The 19,828-nt window shown below is 40.3% G+C and overlaps 2 protein-coding genes, 1 long non-coding RNA gene and 1 pseudogene across 37 annotated transcripts; all 4 read right to left on the bottom strand.

Annotated features, from left to right (window-relative positions):
• Positions 1-168: 168 nt before the first annotated feature.
• On the bottom strand, positions 169-1,637 carry LOC127756426 (putative F-box protein At3g16210; annotated as a pseudogene).
• A 248-nt stretch (positions 1,638-1,885) lies between these two features.
• Positions 1,886-8,789, bottom strand: LOC127757428 (uncharacterized). 29 transcript variants are annotated; one of them, XR_008013447.1, is made up of 11 exons: positions 8,367-8,787; positions 8,198-8,266; positions 7,499-7,586; positions 7,125-7,165; positions 6,946-7,003; positions 6,753-6,819; positions 5,696-6,653; positions 5,476-5,575; positions 5,230-5,332; positions 5,004-5,153; positions 1,887-3,802 (listed from the first exon to the last, which is right to left on the bottom strand). It is a non-coding gene; the product is annotated as an uncharacterized LOC127757428 (long non-coding RNA). The 29 variants fall into 29 exon arrangements; XR_008013437.1 differs by having other exon boundaries at positions 7,125-7,586; positions 8,367-8,788; XR_008013441.1 differs by having other exon boundaries at positions 6,753-7,003; positions 7,125-7,239; positions 8,367-8,788.
• A 791-nt stretch (positions 8,790-9,580) lies between these two features.
• LOC127757867 (uncharacterized) lies at positions 9,581-11,744 on the bottom strand. 2 transcript variants are annotated; one of them, XM_052283450.1, is made up of 5 exons: positions 11,646-11,744; positions 10,799-10,891; positions 10,441-10,701; positions 10,129-10,353; positions 9,581-10,037 (listed from the first exon to the last, which is right to left on the bottom strand). In XM_052283450.1, the coding sequence occupies exons 1-5, from the start codon at positions 11,713-11,715 to the stop codon at positions 9,778-9,780; spliced, it is 909 nt and encodes a 302-aa protein (XP_052139410.1). In that variant the 5' UTR covers positions 11,716-11,744; the 3' UTR covers positions 9,581-9,777. The 2 variants fall into 2 exon arrangements, with proteins under 2 accessions (XP_052139410.1, XP_052139411.1); XM_052283451.1 differs by having other exon boundaries at positions 10,441-10,698.
• A 514-nt stretch (positions 11,745-12,258) lies between these two features.
• On the bottom strand, positions 12,259-16,526 carry LOC127758250 (uncharacterized). 6 transcript variants are annotated; one of them, XM_052283881.1, is made up of 7 exons: positions 16,145-16,521; positions 15,806-15,884; positions 14,112-14,156; positions 13,952-14,036; positions 13,638-13,695; positions 12,742-12,786; positions 12,259-12,643 (listed from the first exon to the last, which is right to left on the bottom strand). In XM_052283881.1, exons 1-7 carry the CDS (start codon positions 16,169-16,171, stop codon positions 12,539-12,541), a joined length of 444 nt encoding a protein of 147 aa, XP_052139841.1. In that variant the 5' UTR covers positions 16,172-16,521; the 3' UTR covers positions 12,259-12,538. The 6 variants fall into 6 exon arrangements, 4 of the variants coding, with proteins under 4 accessions (XP_052139841.1, XP_052139838.1, XP_052139840.1 ...); XM_052283878.1 differs by having other exon boundaries at positions 15,806-16,517; XM_052283880.1 differs by having other exon boundaries at positions 13,952-13,991; positions 15,806-16,517.
• Between the last annotated feature and the right edge of the window lie 3,302 nt (positions 16,527-19,828).

Below are 19,828 nucleotides of genomic sequence, written 5' to 3'. Positions count from 1 at the left end.
TAAATTGGGTTACTTTGTCAATTTCAAGATATACCGGACCAGTCTTCCGGATATACAATCAAACAAATATATCACTCTTTGTTACAAATGATAAACGAGTGAAAAAGCTATAGGGCAATCAAACTCCGCTCCGTCCAACGTGGGCATATCCATAAATATACATTAAAATCAACCGTAGTGCATTCCAGGAACATCATAGGTGTATATAGAAATGAGCTTACCACTCTATCTGTATTATGGTATAGGAACATCATACCCAAGTCTTGAACCTTTGCCTTGTTGTAGTCATATGCAACAACTCTTAAATTTGTATCGTGCAAGAAGACAATGTCTTTAAAAGGATGAAATCCGAGTACAGCGGAGATGTATTCTCCATTGTGGTGGATGCTTTCATTGGCACCACTAATAATGTCGTCAGAGTCCTTATCGATAGCCCATTCAAATTCCTCCATGTCGTTTACAGCTGGTAATTCCCTGGTTTCATCTTGTTTAGTGTCAGCATTATGCCATATCCATTGCTGACGACCATGGTTGCAGGGGTAGCTTTGTATTATCGGCCCTAGGTCAACACCATGCTTGAGCACCCACTCATAACCACTGCTGTCGTCGTAAGAAGAAGAAGCTGATTTAGCTTCGTTGAGGAACCAAATTTGGAGTCGACTTAGACCGGTGACCAATACGTAGCACACTCTGTCTTTCGATTTTCCTAGGAAAGGGTCCCTAGTCTTTCTGTTTGATGCAAAGTCGCCAGGCAATTTGATGACCCAATACTTGTGGTCCGCAGGTGTGATCTTGATAACGCAATCATTCTGGCAATGCATGTAGAGCGCTCCTCGGAGGTAGACAGAGTGAGTCTTGCAGTGGTAAGGTACCCTTGCCAATGATACATCAGCCATGGTGCCCATGGTGGCGTCACCTTCCCGGAGAAACGACTTCTCCTCCCATCGCCCCGTTGTGGAGGAGAAGACGTGCAGGATGAACGGCGATGGCGGCCACTGATCCGATAGAGATGCCTCAAGGAGTCGATGAAGAATCAGGTAGGGCATCCAGAGGACGTCATAGTGTGGTGACACTGCTGGGTCGAAGACAAGACCCCGATCACCGTACATTATGTTGGGCAATGAGGCGTACGGGGGGACATGAGGTAGACGCATCCACTGGCGGGTGGCCGGGTTGACGACGTGGTGATCGAGCAAGAGGAGGCCGTTGCAGTGGACTTCGATGGTGGCATCGTCGTCCAAGTCGTAGTCGAGGTCGTCGATGTAATCGAGGTCGATGCCAGGGATGGTGGCCGGCGGCGAGGGACGGGCGAAGAAGCCATGGAGGCACGATTCATTGAGGCAGACGAAGAGGCCGCAGAGATGGTTTGGGAGGAGCGCGGCTGTCTGTGTAATAAGGGAATGGTCGTCAACGATGTCACGCCAGGTGTGGCAAACGGCGCGCGCGGCGGCGAGGCTGCGTAGCGGCAGGCGGCGGAGGATGTCGGCAAGAAGGTCGCCCGGCAGCTGGGAGCAGCAGTCTGCTTAATTGCGTTGCGTTGCTGGCTTTGCTAATTGACTTACAATGATTCGCTAGCTACTGCATGCATGCTATTTGAGGAGAATTACGAGGGATCAGAGACGGAATCGGTTATGCATGGATTGCACGCGGCTCAGTCGAATCGGAATTGCTCGGCAGATAGCTAGGAGGTGCGCCTATCCAATGGCCCGGAGAGAAAGTTACTCCGTAAGTTAATTTAGCATGTGGGTCCCACCAGCCTCCTTCGACGCGCGGCTTGTATATATTCGATCGTGCTTGACAAGTGTGGGCAAACTTTCCTCATTACCTAGGACAAGGCTGCAAAACAACAAAAAAGTGTATACTGACAGCACTTTAGTAATTGCTTTTGTTTACCTGTAAAATTATAAGTACCCCTACGTTTTATAAGTTGTTTGATTTTTGTTAGTCAAAGTTCTTGTAGGATCTAGTCTCCCATTAGTAATTGATGGTGGGGAAAGATAACTTAAAAGGAAGGCGCGGGCAATCCTTATCTATATTTTTTTCATCATCATATAATCATGTAAAATGTTGTTGTAAAGATTTAATTATATTGCAACGAACACAATGGTGTAATTAAATTGTAGACCGGATAAATAATTTGAGAGAAAATTTTATAAGAAAATTGAAGGCGTTGAAGGCGTTGAACCATGTTACTCTTATACTTAGAACCTTAAGGGGTACGAGGAAATGGAGGACGATTAGAGGATAAATATGTAATTTTAGTTACTTCCATCCCATCCCATCCTCCTACTAGCACTACCTCTCTAGCTAAGTGTAACTACCAATTAAGTTACCGGGTGTATCCTCTCGTCTCTGTTATACACCTAAAATCCATTATATCATGGGATAGATGGATTACATGCATACATGTAACTGTTGTGTGTGACTGAATTTGAGATTTTTTTACTGTCCTTGGGAAGAGGAGGTATCATATCCTGACCGTCTATTTCCATCGATCCAACGGCTGGATATGATCGGTACCGCGTCGCTGCGAGGGTAGGTACCGAATGCATGCGAATATAAATGAAGCATAAGAGGCTGTCTTTGTTTGCATGCAGATTGAATAAAAGAACCAACATTAACACCTAAATGTGCTACTCTGCTGTTTAACAAGACAAATAAAATCTCCCATGCAAATGTGAGGTTAGATACAACAAGCCACGTTTTCTTGTTTGGAAATATAAATCATGTATTTATATATATCTTGAAGAAATTATGGTTATATTGCCACACACACACCCACAGTCAAGCACAGATAAATGCTACTACCTCCATATTTTAATGTATGACGCCGTTGACTTTTTGTCCAACGTTTGACCATTTGTCTTATTCAAAAAATCCATGTAATTATCATTTATTTTATTATGACTTGATTTGTCATCAAATGTTCTTTAAGCATGACATGAATAGTTTCATATTTGCACAGAAATTTTGAATAAAACGAATGGTCAAACGTTATTCGAAAAGTCAACGGCGTCATACATTAAAATATGGAGGGAGTAATTAGCAACAACATACCAGCAAATTACTCCGGGACAACTTATTGTATGCAAATATATACCAGCTGAAATATATGCATTAAATATCTACGTCATATTTGATGAATGAGCTAGTAAATTATATTTTAGCTGCACCTTTCCAATCAAAATATCAACTGGCAAATTGGCCAAATGATAGCCAAGATGTGATAATTCCTCATGTCCTTCAAATGCTACAACCTAGACAACACCGGACAATATAAAGTTTGGTTAAGAACTACAATAGGAGATGACAAAAATGTTTGTGCTACTTATGTGCACTCTTGGCATGAATAAAAGATTTATATGACAAAAGGCAGAATAGAACCCTGATAAAACAAGTCAATAGCAGAGGAGATAGCTTTTTATTTAGGGCTCTCTTTGGCCTGAAACAATATGATATGAAATATGATTATTTAGCATCACAATTTTCACAGATGATACAAACAGAAAGCAGAGCTACTGGTCAAACAAAATAAACAGGAAAGCGGAACTGAAGAACAGATAAACTGCATCAACAAATGATGCTACACTACACAAACACATTCAAAGGAGCATAACCACTCATACAAATCTTACAGAGAACTTACGAGGTCGCATAGATGCATCTGAAGAAAACGAAAAAAGAGCAGTGGTGTAGAGAGGATAAAATATACCTTTGGAAGAAATGATTTTATGCCGCCCAGATGAAGCAATTTCATTTGTAAACACAGCTCAGTCAATGGCATCCGCAGCATCTCAGGCACCTTCAAGCATAATAGGTAGAAATATGAATGCACGACGATTACAGATGTTGCTTAGGACAATTGTAGTTGTCTTCAGCAAAACAATTAATTAAATATAGCTCATTTCCATAAAGCAAACTCATTTTTTATTATGTTACAGGTATTAAGATATGGAATCTTTGGTGCAGAATTTGTATTCTAGATTCTGGAGAACCTAAATGGGTGCATCATTTTTTTCAAAACAATACAAGCAGAAACACAACCCAGGCTTCACACAACCACCCCATCCTCGTCCCTGTTTTGCATTTGCACGAGAAATCCAATCTTCTATGCAATGTTTTGACAATTTTTGCAAAACGACTATGACAAAACAGCTTCTATTAGATATGCTTTGAGATGATTTATTATGTCAACACATGCATAAAAAAAGTTGCTAGGCTGAGCTCATGGCAACAAATGAATTTCATGTGATTGTTACTCCAGTAACCATGGGTCCAAAAAGTCCAACCCATGAGCTCACAATGTAACATAGTAGAAGCCCACAACAAATACCAACCATCAAGCATTTTTATTTTAACTTTCAAAAGTTTTTTTTAAAATAGAATCCAAGCATGTTACTTCAATCAGAATTTAACTCCCAAGATTTTAAATAACTAAATAGTCAATTTTAGGGCAAAGGCATCAAATAAATAGAATTTTGTAAAGAAAACCATACACTACTAATTAAATTCTGATGATGACGGACCCAAGAGTAAATCTTCATGGCAGCCAGTACTATGTTCGATGGACCAGCTGATTCAACTTTTACAAGATCCACTAACAAACAAAGACAGGACCAGAGTCCAAAAGTTTATAATATATATTACTATACATAGTTCCAACAAAGAACGAGCACACAAATTTAACCAAATAGACAGGTTCAACAAGGACTTTCAGGCTCAGCATATCTAAAGTGCATCACCCAGTTAAGAAACAAACAGAACATGAAAAGAAAAGAACAAAATCCCTGGGAAAGGATTGTACAATTGTTATATCTGTAATCATTCAAATTTACAGGTAAAACAAGAAAAAAGTGACCTTCTGCAGGTTATAGTGGTTATCCTTGTGCTTTCCAGTATCAACTACATAGATCACATCATCAATTGTAAAGTTCTGTTACATGAAATTTTTTATACTTTACTATTTCGCGACAATGATATAGGAATGGAGTTGTTCATCTTACTTGACTTGTTTCTTTGGTAACCTCAGCTACTCTGCAACTCAATTACCCTCCTTTTTTAACTTCAACTCGTCTGAGAATGTAAAACTGAAATTTCCATTCCTGTTAGCTTATTGTAAAGCTCGTATCTGCTATGTCTGTGGCAACAATAACCTGCAATATCATGCAGCACAGAATAAGAAAATAATAAGTAATTGCGTGCTCAGTAGTCCTGGGTGAAGAGAATCACCTTGTGAATGTTTTCTGGTGGTGACTGGAACACCTTCCTTTGTTCGGTGGGTGAAAGCAGTGAATGCAAAGGAAGAATCCAATCAGACGATGCCCTTCCGAATCTAATCGAAGCAGAAAATCTATCAATCAGCATATCAATCTCTGTGACTCCCTGAGCAGCATCCCAGACAGAAAATGGTGATCCATATTGCAAGTTGTCTATAAAGAAATGAAGCATTAAACTGGCATGATACCCTGAACTTACAGGAAGGAAATTAGAATAGCGGCAGGGGGCAGCTCTCATCAATATAGCATATCAAGTCTTCCAATAGATCAAAACCAATCACATCTTCATTTAGGCGTTACTGAGTTAGCAACAGAAAATCTTTAGTCAGGCCAAAATAATATTTTAAGAAGAGAGCAAAACTGATAGCAGTCAGTTGTATAATGGGGATTAACAAAATATTCAGAAAGCACTGACTCACCCCCACCCCCAATCCACTGAGGATAAAACAAGGTTCTTCTATTCTCGCGATTGTTCACTGTGCTACTAGCATTCTTCCACTGGAGCAGAATGAAAAAAAAAATCAGCATAGAGTACTGATGATAAACACACAAGTGTCATGATTGCCAAATGGACGTCTGGCTAGCTCTGAGGATATAGATATCATATGGCTGTCATATAGTCTATGGTAAAAACGTGTATATCATACACTTCCACCAAAATAATCCCAAGTTCCAAATAGAAAATCTTACCTTCGGAGGTATCTTATGAAGTCCTTACTTCATGTCAAGAAGTAATATATGGAAAAACAAGTTGCATGGCATGCATCATGCTCATGATTATGCAAAGTTGTTGTAACAAAGCACAGATAAAAGACCAACAGAACATATCAACACAAAGATATGAGCCTAAGACATAGTTCATCATAATACAATGACTTAATGAGGACAAGAGGTGTTCATCAGATTTAGTAATCCAGAGAGAACAGTAACAGTCACACGACAGTTGTAGCAGGATATAAATTTCATTAAGAACGAGAAATGAGTAAGGTAAAGCCTTTTCTCCATGCTGCTGAAAGTATGCTCCTGATGCAAGAGAATCCAAAGCAACACTGTACTCCATTTCTTATAAACACCATCAAGGAAATGAGTTGAAACCGGATGTGTTCTCCCTTCAACATTAATTACAGGCAATCTCCAAAATACCGAGCAAATAGGACTGAATCAACAGTAGCAGACCTAACGGTAAAGTGCATGGGGAAGTAAACATTAGACTCTCCTGATTATCAATGCAGGAAAAAGAATTACAAACTGAAAAGGAATAAAAACAGAAACAAGACAGTGATTTTACATGAGAATCACTTTCAACTTCCTTTGTGGTTGATTAGAACATTTCTTGACAAGACTCTTAAGAACAATCAACACAGAGTCACCCTGAAACTGGGAAATCAGGATCATTCATGCACTTCATCTACCATAATAACAAAAAAAAAAAAAAATTATGTAACACAGAAAGGAAAAGAACACAAACATGTATACCAAAATAGTACGTTCATGTACTTCATCTACAACTACACGAGTAACATCACTTAAAGAATTGTTCCCCCTGAAGTTAACATGAAAAAGAAATACATTCTTAGCAACTATCATTACATGACTTAAAACAGAAGTAGAGGGATGCTAAAAGTATTGCAGAAAGCCAGACTATGGTTAACATGAGGGCACTACTTACAGATAATTTCCTAAGCTGGATACCGGTGGTACAGAACATAAGCTTTGTCCTTTCATTCCTAAAACAGTACAAAGAACCCAAATTATCAGAACCAAGTTGAACACGTCATAGAGATCTTCAGTGCAAAATTACAAGAAATTTTTCACATATATAATGTGAATACGAGAAAGATCAAGTACCAAGCACTGTCAAGGCGAACTTGATATCTGAACAAAGAATCCTTTAGATCCAGGAGAAGATTTAAACCTCTAATTAGAAACACTTTCAGCCACTGAAATGGCCAAATAAGTAGATCTACCAAGTTATATTCAACAACCCAGATCAGTTCAATTAAATATAAGATGCATGGCAATCATATAATAGGATATTTATCATACCAGGCGATCACATTGTAATACAGCACTAAGATATTACTACTGTATGATGAAGTTATGATCTCGGAAGTGATTTCATGAATATGACATGCAATTTTTTATGATATCCAAAATATAGTGTTGAGATGCTGCACTAGAAAGAAAGAAGGAAAAGATCAAGGTCTGCACTGTGATCATACCACTATCCTCCGGGGTTGTGTGCAAGCTATGTTGCAGTAACTACCAAGCTCAGATTCAATCATATACACCAAAATAAACAGTGGGTTCCTGGAAATGAACGATAAATAATCGTGTAAAATTCCATGCTTCTGGAAAGATCAGGATTAACCTATACAAGCTGGTGTTGCGTCACACCCAGTACTAAATGTCTTTCTACATGATCGAGTATATGCAAACCTAAGTATCGCCAAATAATAGAAGCTGATTGGCTGGGAGATGAAGACAATAGGCATATCACAAGATCAATTCATTAACACATTCCCATAGATGAAAATGGGTCATCAAAATAGTAAGATCCAAAAACACATTGATATATGAGGAAGGCACTTTCCGTTGAATATGTCAAGCATAGGTCCCATATATCCTGGCCTATTGCGCTCAATTAGTCGAGTTTGTAGAATTATCCAGTCGTTAAGGGAAAAGTTAGTCTATAGTTTTGATGAAAACGTAAGGCAATTGCCTGAGTTGTTTTCCCATATCCTTTTTCTCTGCTAACAACGATTACATCATTCTCTTCAGAAACTGTAAATGATATTTGAGTGTAGACATTGGTTGAGAAGCTCTTGCTTCCCACATTTTATGAATACAAAGGTGAGCCAATAAATTTATTGTCACATAGAGGCAAAAACAAAAGGATAGTGGAATGCATATTCACTCACTGGTACCGAATAGCTCGGCTGCTTCATTTTTTTTTTCCCAACACTGCTTTCTGCCTGCTCTGGGGATGTCTATCCTAATCATATAAAAAACACATTAGATACCTTCGAAGCTATGTGAACTAACTCTCTGAATCAGGAAGCGGAGGAACGATAGAGGGCTGAAACGTACCTGGAACGATAGAGGGCGGTGATGAAGAAAGACCCAAAAATTCGGCTGATGGCCCAGATCCCCTTTGGTAACTGTCGGACCTGCCCGACGGCGAGATGCGTCAAGGAGTGGGGCGCCATGGCCATGAAGCTGAGGGACGGCGGCGGCAGTGGGGCTTCTCTCTGGACGGTGACGGAGGTGGAAGGCCCGCCGATCTGCTTGCCGGCTTTGTTGGCGAGGCGACGACGGAGGAGGAGAGAATGCCACCTCCGCGTGCTGTGAGTGTGATGAACCAAAATGGGTTTATGGTGTCTAAACTGTCAATTCGATGTCAAGGATGGCTGCAGGGATGGAGGTGGGGCTCTAGCCCCTGCCATCCTTGACCATGATCAAAAGACGAGAAATTTACAAAACAAAAGAGAGACTTTCTACTGTGCTTGGAATGCACCATATCCGTTAAAGGACTGCAATCTAACGATCTACAATAAAAGGTACCTACCCAAGGGTACTTAAAAGTGTGGGCTAGGTACTATTTAGAAAAGGTTAAATATGTAATTTGATTTCTAGTATTTCATTAGAAGAGGAAGAAGAACTCCAGTAAACGGGAAATTATTCCAATCGCGCCGATCGACGGACGAACTGCGAAGGCCGGACAGACGACACCATCTTCAGTCTGAAAGTGCCAAAATGCGGTAGCTCGCACACCTAGGCGATCGATCTGCTAGTGCCAATTGTTGATCGTGTAACAAATTAATGAAGAAACTAACTAATTGATTATTGGTATTGGCATACCGTATAACTGAAAGATAATTGAATATACCATGTAATTTTGGTTTCCCTCTAGGGCTCTAACCGATCGACTAACTGATTTTCACAATATTTACGGATGATTGTGGAGATTGCTTCTAAACAAAGACGGTATAAAGTCTAGTTTTGAATCATCCATCACAGGAGTATATGAACAGGCGAGAAGGAAGGCAAGACCTACAACCGAATGACTAATTACTATGGCTAAAGAATAATTACTAAATTACCCATCTTTATGTTTGAATTACCTAGGGTACCTTCCAAGCACTGTAAAAGATCAACAAAAGGACACCTCAACTCAGAGCCCTCTGATCAAAGCTACTACAGTACCTCCATTCAAAACACAGAGAACATTACTACTACTACATAACCATACAGTAATTATTATTTAGATGAAAGATCATCACATTGCCGACGCCAGCAAACTGCAACTGAGAACCCTCTGATCAAAACCAGTGCCTCAAAGATAACTTCATTGCAAGCAGTTGCAGTTTCTGCCAGTTAAGTTTGAAACAGAACACAAAGCAGATGGCATAGACTAGTTCATGATGAAGAAGAAATTAAAAGATAGGGTCGATCACTCAGTATCGACAAATGGATATACAATTTCATTCCCAGGATTTCCCTAAAAATCCACTCGAACAAGCTCCAAGCTCGTTGCCTGCGTTCCCCGATTTTTTTCGACAGGATCTTCCTCGATCTCCTCGTCCGCAGCTTCCTTCTTCCTGGCAGACGCCTCCTCCACCTTGGCTTCCTTCCTCTTAGCCTCAACAAGTGCAGCAGCTGCCGCCTCCTCCTCCTCCTTGGCTTCCTTCCTCTTAGCCTCCGCAAGTGCAGCAGCCGCCGCCTCCTCCTCCTCCTCCTTGGCTTTGACCTGTTGCATTGCTGTAGTCTCATTTGAAATAGCATTTCAGTATTAACAACGGTGATCATTCTCGATTGCACAAACTAGGTTGGGTGCAGAAATATGAGGTACCTTCGGATTTCTTTCCCTGCGTGTATGCATAACCCAAAGCCACCACAAGAAGGACAAAAGTCGCTCCTGCAATGCTGGTCACTGTAATCTCCAAGCTTATGTTACCACTAGAATACCTGACAATGACCAGGGCAGGAGGTGGTGACGGGACCGGAGAGGCCGGTGGTGGTGGTGGTGGTGATGGTGAGGGTGGCGACAATGCGCCGGTGCCAGAAGGATCGGCAGCTGCACAATTGAATTTGGGATTAGTACAACACCCATGAATTGCATAATCGTAATCGATCAGTTTTGGGCCTGAGCAAAGGGTCTTACTGGGAGCGTAGCAACTGGAGCTAAGGTTTTGTATGTCGCGCGCTCCACCACATTGGTCATAGAGCTGCCCAATTATCTCCGCGCTGAATCCGTGCGTTGCCAACACGGACTCGTTCGCCACATTGCAAATACACGTGTCTGGTCCTTGCTCCACCGTGGCCATCACCGGCCTGCAGCACTCGCCCGACGGGGAGTCCTCTGAAGGATCACAGTTCTTGGATATCACGTGAGCTAGATCCACGGAGTTGCACCGTGCCTCTGCTGGATCGAAATGAGTACGAGAATCGTGAGGCCATCCCAATACACAACAGAACACACCGCGCGCGCGCGCACACAAAATGCCCAATGGAAAACTTACCATCCTTTAACTGCAGAGTGCTGACGATGGCGCCATCAGCAGTGGTGTTCGAGAAGCACGGCGGCGTAGTGGCCGTCCGACACACCGGGCGCCCTGCAAAGAACCGAGAAAGAAATAAATTTTAGAACGAAAGCTTCCGCCTTGTCTTCCCAATTCAAAACAATCCATAAGAAAAAAAAAAAGAAGGTTCTTTTTTTCTCCCATGCTTCTGGAGAGAAAACCCCTCAAAACCCCAAAACCCCAAACCCCTCAAAACATTCAAAACCCTTTTGAGAATGCAACCGTAGGGTGCAGGACTGCAGGGTACTTCTTCAAAAAAAAAAAAACACATGCGGAAAAATGACGATAAAGATTTGAATCCTGAGAAAAAAAATATTTTTTCTCCACACCGCCTTCCAGAACTGAAGCAGATCAAAAGGAGCAAAAGAAAGCATCTGCAGCAGACTAAACCAACTATAATCATAGAGCAAACAAAAGGAGGATCTGAATCCGAGAAAAAAAATCAACCTTTTTTTCTCCAAACTGCCTCCCAACGCTCTAGCAAATCAAGAAGGCAAAAGAAAGCGTCTGCAGCGGACTAAACGAAACAAATCAACCATCATAGAGCAAACAAGATGCGGATTTGATTCCAAGAAAAAAAAATGCAACCTTTTTTCTCCACACTGCCTCCCAACGCTCTAGCAAATCAAGAAAGCAAAAGAAAGCTCTGCGGTAGAGCAAACGAACCAACCACGCATATAACGAGGGAGAGAAAAAGAGATCGAGAGGAAAACCAACCTTCTCCATGAGAGCAGAGCAGCACATAGAAAAGAAAGAACAGGAAAGAGAGATCGAGAGGAAAACTTACCTTCTCCGTGGGAGAATGATAGCAGAACAGCCACTGTGAAAAGCTTGACATGTATCATCTCCAACTTCATGGTGGCCAGAGGAGTGAAGGGAAGGGAACAATGGAACAGAGAGAAGAAGAGGGTGGAAGGAGAGCCAATAAATATACCGGGGGAGAGGAGGGGAGGGAACAGGGCATTTCCGTCCATTTACTCCACAGAGAGAAGAGGAGAGGGAGAACCACTGAACCAGTAAGGGTGGGAATAGGACATTTCGGTCATTTTGTCCCACTGGCTGCCCCTGCTTCCAGTGTTTTTTCTTGGTTTATTTAGGGGTGTTTAAAATTCTGAGAAGCATATAGTTAGTATCTAACCTCTATTTTTTCTTTTTGGATTATGTAACACTACATCTTCTCGGAACGTGGATTAGGTGAGTTTAAGATTTTGAAAAATAACTAGTTAGTAGTCGGCTTTGGAAAATCTTAAGAAGTTGGGTTTAAGCTTCTAATTTTTAGTTTATTTTTTGGATTCTGTAACACTATGGCTACTTAGAATATGAATGAAAAGCTATACAAACTCCCCAGATAGGGCCTTGCAATCCAGTTTCCACTATTTCCAGCTGTCAGTTTTTTTCAATCAAACCATATATATTAAATTTCCAGAGGTTTATGTACAAAGCATCTCGTTCAACATTTGTGATACAAAGCAACTGCACTATCGATATTGATCACAAAACGGGGATTGATCTCCCGCATATAAACATCTATACTACATATTGTATATTTTAAACATATCAATATATATGCTGTAGGAGACTCTCCTACAGTAATTTCATCAAAAAAAAAAACCATCAATACTACAGTTTTTTCAAGGCTGCCTGAAGATATGATGTTAATTGTCACCGTCGAGCAGCAATCTACCAAAGCTCTGAATTCTGATGCAACAAGCGGTTGATCATTTCCAGCCATAGCTTTCGACCTGCCATCTTCCTCCTCGCACCTGACAGTTGCCGCCGATGAACCTGATAAATGGGGAGGCCCCTCAGGAAGTCAGGAGATCCAGACTGGGAGCTGCTTTGCTATAGCATAAGCACAATCGGTTGGTTCACAATCAATTTACCTTTTTGAGCATTTCAGGGTTCATTCCATGCAGATTCAGAAATTCCTGCACGTTGCTGACAACATGTTCAGATACCCGATGGGCATGGAATGGATACCGAGGTATTCTACTATTTTACCTCTTTAAATATAGCTAGTCTCTCAGACAGTGAAACAACAGAACAAAAGAAGGGAATAGCAGCATTGAATTGCAAGTGATAAAAACCCAATGAAGAAAGAAATGTATAACTATATATTATTATTCATCCTTGATTACATGGACTAGTAAGTTACTTGGTTTTGTGTCGAAAGGATTACATGGAAGTGGATATAGAGAGCATTATGCGGAGGGCATGCAGGAAATATTAATAACAATGAGGTACCTTTCTCATAAAACAAAAAAAAAGTTATTGGACAGTACAGTATGGATATAGATCAAGCTAAACAGAACAGGGTAGCTAACGTATATGTTATGACTGAATTTCCTTTCCTATGTTGGCTGACATGATGGGCTTTTGAAACGAAAATAATGACGAAGACAATGGAAGCAAGCACTGGCTGGCAGCTAGATATGTTTCTCAACCGAGGAATATAACAAGGTTTTGTTGTTTGTTACTCCCTCTGTCCCAAAAAAACTCAATTTCCGGAGTTTGAATTTTGTCCCAAAAAACCAAACTTCTACCATCCTATCTACCCTCAGCATGTAAAACGAGAAGTTTTATTTCTTCAATACCCTTTACCTACCTATCATCATTACTACTTTTTTCAATAATGAGGGACATTTTGATCATTTTCACTCTCCACTAATTTTGCATTGGGATGCTAGGGTTGGATTTTATATGGGGCAAAGGGAGTACTATATAGGAAAGTAATGTAACAAAACAAAAAACAGTATAGCAAAATAACTTTTTTACTCACAGGGGATTGCTCTGGGTGAAAAAGTGGATGATGCTGAGGCAGCAACATCAAGAAGAATCTGTAGACCAAAATTCAGATGATCACTTGATCAGTTATATCAAGAAGACTTTGAGAACTTTCTGGCATCGCAGGACAGCACCCATGAAATTGACGAGTACTATATCCCAGAATTAAACATGGTATTTGATGGTACAAAGGAAGCTCACAATTTTTTCAACTTCTACGCATTTCTGACAGGAATTTTGGTGGTTTGTGTTCATAATTACCATACAACAAGCAAGAAGAGGAATGGTAAGCTACGAAAGGTGACTTACAGATGCAATGGATATGAAAAAACTGGGACTGCTGTGAATTCTGAACAAGACAATGAAGAAGAAGCTGAAAAAGGAAACAAATATTCTGGCCAGGACAGATTTTAAATGTGCAACGGTTGTGAAACTTGAAAAAGATAAATGGTACATATCAAGGTTAAACCTGGATCACAACCATGAGCTGAGTCCACATGCAGAGACAAAATTCCTGAGATCACATAAGCACACATTTCATATGAAGAGAAAGCAATGATAAGAACGTTAAAATAAGCAAACATGCCTACAAGGGGGATGATGTCAGTCCTTTCTTTGCTCAGGGGAGCAATAACTGCATTACCAATTTACCATATACAAAAAAGGATGTAAGAAATGTTAACACAGGAATGAATAGACAAACCCACACTGAATGATATGATGAAAGTATGGCAGTGCTTAGCAAAAAGAAAATTGGAAGATCCTGGATTCTACTACAAAATAGACTTGGATGCTAATAATAAAGTGAGGAACATGTTCTGGATTCTACTACAAGAAGCATATTTGGTCCTTTACACCTATATTACAGCAAAAGAACAAAGTTAATTAAGCGCTAAGACAGAAAAAAGTTAACACTAAAAGAAGGGGGGGGGGAATGAGAAATAAGAAATCTCTTGCAGCATCTGATAGGGTACACCCCGCTGGGAACTCCAACTTGTTTCTAAACCTCAAATGTTGGTTCAGGGCAAACATTATTACCACATGATTGTGTTATTGTGCCATCATGCAGTTTATTTGCAATCTATGAGAATACAACAAAAACAATAATTCTTAAATTAATTAATTTCTACTACATTTCTCTGGTGTTCTGAAAGGTTGCCTAGCACACTGGAGAGATACTTAAGCGATGCTCAAGATAAGGCAGAAAAATCAAAAGGTTCAACTTTCAACTTCTGCATAAAGAGCATAAAACAATGAAAATAAAATAAATCATTTTCTCTGTAATAAGAAATTATATATACATAATACAGTACAAAACAAAAGAGTTGCATTTTGAAAGAAGCAAAAAAGAAGAACGAAAATCTTGTGCCCAGCAGAAACCCTCTCCTCAAAGCTTCTAATCTTTCATTTAGGTGACTTGATTTTCTATACGATAAAATTATACTCAGCACACTAACATATTAAAGAAAAGGATAGGGGCCAAAAATATGTATGAACAAAGTACAGTCTTATGTGGACTTGAAGACAGCACCAGCCAAATCAGGACCTATAGAACAGTTTGATCACTAGAAAACAGGATGAACAACACAAAGAAAAAACCCACCCAGTAATGTTAAATCGATGAGAATGCAATCAGAAAAGGGTTAGGCTTGTCAATGAAGGAAACAAATGTTAGTTCTGCGATGATTGAGCTTGTCAATGGAGTCAACATCATTTGTGACAAAGTTGATAAATTTTCAAAGATTTCATCTGTTCCTTTAAACATCTAAAGAAACCGAAATTATCCAAGGAAAGACAGCAAACAAACAGATCTTGCAGAGATTTGAAATGATAATCCAGTGTATAATAATTCATTTTTTTTGCGGGGTCCAGTGTATAATAATTCAATGTAACATTATTTATAGGCCAGAAATTCACTGTATTCCAATACAAAAATGATGGTGAGTCTATTGTAGCACAGTGTAATATGTAATGTTTAATCTATCATACCTTAAAATCATGCCTCAAAAACATAATACATCACGTTTGAGTAAATCATGTTTTACAGCTGGAATAAAATCTAATCTGCACGTAAAGGCTAGGTTATCCTTTGCTAAAATAATAAGCAATTACTCATAGCGGCAGTGACGACCCTAGCTAACATGACAAGCCGAGGGAACTCACCGGCCATGAGATGGGCAAAGAAGAAGGCCCAAATCACCACGGCAACACACTTCTCTGACTGAACAAATCTCGAACACGCCTGAGCCGAGCATTGTGGTACCAAGCGATGCAGCGTACCACCGACCACCGTGGAGGACGTCCAGAGCGCACCGAGGGTTGCGATCGGAAAAGGATAAATGTATATATCATACATAGAGAGAAATTATTTGCTTTCATAAGTCATAATCACAAAGCCAAAGGAAGTATCAGGCACAAAAAGGCCCCAAATAGACAGATACCCCCATCGATTTGATTTCTTTTAAAAAAAGGAAAAAAGAAATTGAAACAACACAAACGTACACATTGTTTAGCCAATACAAAGAGCATGGAGACATCCTTGGTAACCAGCAGCTCCGATGGGCGCGCTCGTGAGAGCAGATGGGTACCAAGGATTTGATTCAAATGGCGAGATTCTCAATCAAAAAAGGGAGTAGACCCAACGACGCAGAATCTCGCCATTTCCAATTCCACAGGCGCCACACTAAGCAATCGCCAGGAAGCGAGAGGAGCCGGCGGCGAGGGAATGGAACGAAGTGATGGAGGTCGGCGGGGGCAGGGGAGGCGGAAGCGGAAGCGGAAGCGGATGCGGATGCGGATGCGCAGAGAGGCTGCCGGAGCCGCGGAAGGGTGGCGGCCAATCCGGAGACGGAGAAATGTGGGGGAGAAGAGTGCGCTGCACCAATCTTGGAACAATATGGACCGTTCAAAAGTGGGTTCAGGATCCTCCGCAGCCAAAGTGACATAGACACCGTGTATTTGACTGTAGAGAATCTTAATCTTGGTTGACAAGCAGTAAATTGTCCTACCCTCCTTAAACTTTTAGGAGTATAATAGTAGCCTTAGAGCATGTACCATAGCAGACTATAAGCTAGCTATAAACATATTTTAAGAAGATAAATTACGAGAGAAAAGAGTAGTAGGCTACATATTTATAGCTAGTTGTAACACGGACTTCAAAATACACATGTCTATGACAGGTGGGTGTAGGAATTAATTGTGTAGTATAAGTTTATAGGTAACTATTGTATGAGTTGGCGATAAAATTGACTATAGTTGATTTGGAGCTGGTAGTTGGCTATACTATTAGAGCAAATTTAATATTATAGCCAAATGTTAGTTCCAAATCATCTACTTCCTCCATTTCATATTATAAGACTTTCTAACATTGCCCATATTCATATATATGTTAATGAATCTAGCCATATATGTGTTTAGATTCATTAACATCTATATGAATATGAATGTGGGCAATGCTAGAAAGTATTATAACCTGAACAGAGATAGTATAGTATATTCATACAATAGTTACCTGTAAAAATATACTACTACACTATTAATATCTGGGGTCCCACCTCCCATACACACAGTGTCTTGAAATCCATGTTGTAGCTGGCTATAAATTTATAGCCCGCTTTAGGCTTCGTTCGTTCCTAGACGATCTGGGGGATTGAGAGAGAAAAGCATCTCGTTTTCCGCGCGCACGCTTCCTAAACTACTAAACGGTGCGTTTTTTCACAAAAAATTTATATAGGAAAGTTGCTTTAAAAAATCATATTAATCCATTTTTGAAGTTTAAAATAATTAATACTCAATTAATCATGTGCTAATGGCTCACCTCGTTTTGCGTATCTTCCCAATCTCCCCAATCCTCTTCTCCTCAAACACACCCTTATTCTCTCCTCTTTTCTTCTCATATGTGGTTATAATTGGCTTATAGCTTGCTATTATACTTGCACTTAAACTTGCTCTTATTTTGGTCCATCACGCGCACGCGCGCATATATATATATATATATATATATATATATATATATATATATATATATATATATATATATATATATATATATATATAATTTATTTATTTTGTTATGACTTGTTTTATCATTAAATAAACTTTAAGTATGGCGAGTACTTTTGTATATTTACACTAGATTTTAAATAAAATGAATTATCAAATATTATTTTAAAATTAATGGTGTCATCTATTTAAAAAGACGAAAGTAGTAATTAATTAGCATGTACTAATATTTATAACCAAAGATCGAGCATGAACGCAATGGAAATTATTAAGCAGCCGCATATCCCTCTTGCATGTTCCATCGTGACGGATACCCTAATTACAATGAAATGTCCATAATTTTGCTCCCCCAATTCTTTGCACGGGCGGTGCGAAACTACATAGGGTATTTAATACTATATAGTGTGTGATATTTAGTTAAACCAGTAAGTGTGCACGTGGAATCCACGTTGCTAATAAAATAAATAAAACACATAAAATAATTATTCAAGTGCTAAATAATTTTCAGATTTTATTTTTTTTTTCAAGATCGATTAACAATCAGTGAGGCGGTCAGGCTCTAGCTTCATATAATCACAGAACTAAAATTTGAGGGAGTCCTATCTACCTTTTGTTAGAAAAAAATTTGAAAATATACTTCCTTTTGAAATATATGGCGTTTATATACATGCATGGAGAAGAATTGTAAAAATATATCTCTCCCGTAGAATGGGGACGCGGGACCGCTCGCTCCCGCAGAATGAGGACGTGGGACCGTCGCTCCCTCGCGGGACACCCCCGCTCCCGCGCGCAACAGCCCGGTCCCGCGCTGCGGTGACGCGCGACCGGCGCGTCCGGCGCGGTCACGCAGGCCTGCACTGCGGCATTGACCAGATATGTGTGCATGCACGACCAGAGCACATGCACGTGGAGCGGGCTGCTCGGTCACGCGCGGCCGGCCTGCGTGACCGCGCGGTGCCACACGGCTGGTCCGCGGGACCGACGCAGTGGTTGCGTCCCCCACGTGCCACCACGATACCGCTCTCCCGGGCTGCGGGAGCGAGGCGGTGCCGCATGGCTGGGCTGTGGGACCACCAGTCCCGTGGAATGGTAGTGTGGGACCGTCTCGGTTCCGCGTAACCACACTGCGGGAGAGGTATATTTGTGTAAATTTTCGTCACATAGGTATATAAACGCAACATAATGAAAAAAGAGGTATATTTTTAAATTTACCTTCCTTTTGTTACAGTAATAACGTTTTCAAAGAGTAGTACACCAAGGAAACTATTTAACTTGTTGACGTAGTGCCTGCCTTGCAAGACACAGATCATTACAAAACATTCTCGAGTCAATCCACCAATTATATTTATCATCTCGAAAAACATAGATATCACAATCATCTACAAGAGATGTTTTTTTTGAAAACAGCTTTTGGTGAGCTTCCATGCATTTAACAAGAAGGTGGTTGAGAGCATGCATTACACGGTGTGAATTATTATCATTTAGGCCCGTTTGATTATACATCAGAATTCATAAGGTATACATTATTTGTTGCTTGATTCACTACATAGTATCTAGAGTGTTAGTGCCAAGCCATATAGTGCTCTGCTCACACTATGTCAATAGTACATATACTATTTACTCATAATAATTTCATTTTGCAACTTGTATAGGAGAACTTTGCAAAGAAGCAGCTGACTACAATGTGCTGCTGCCCAGGTAAGAAGTTTCAGCTTCAAATTTCAGTATGTGCAACGCTGGTTTTAGGTTCAGATATCTGACCAACCCTTACCAAATTCAGTTCCAATATGAATAGGTGACACAAACACTTCATCATGGTTCCACAGTGGCGGCGGTGCAAAGAGTCAGCCACCTATGAAGACCCTAGCTTGCTCCATCTGATGAGGAGATCAAGCTAAAGACGATGAATTCAGAAACTTCAGGAGCTGCCATGAACTTAGCACAAGCCTGGCAAGCTCTCATGAACTTAACACAAGAAAGTATGCTCCTGATGTAGGGACATTGGGTGCAGATCTGCCTGGGCTACTTCAGCATGAGCAAGCAGTCAATCAACAACACCGGCTACAAGCACAAGCTGGATATGCGACTGTCACTGTCTTAATCTAATTAAATCAAAATTTGTTCTTTCTATGCCATTTATTTGGTGTTAACACAATTATAGTTCTCATGTATGTCCTTTTGTAT

This window comes from Oryza glaberrima, chromosome 12 (genome assembly GCF_000147395.1).
Source record: "Oryza glaberrima chromosome 12, OglaRS2, whole genome shotgun sequence".
NCBI classification, from domain to species: domain Eukaryota; kingdom Viridiplantae; phylum Streptophyta; class Magnoliopsida; order Poales; family Poaceae; genus Oryza; species Oryza glaberrima.
Note: the sequence above shows the minus strand (reverse complement) of the source record. Positions and strands in the feature narration are given on the sequence as shown.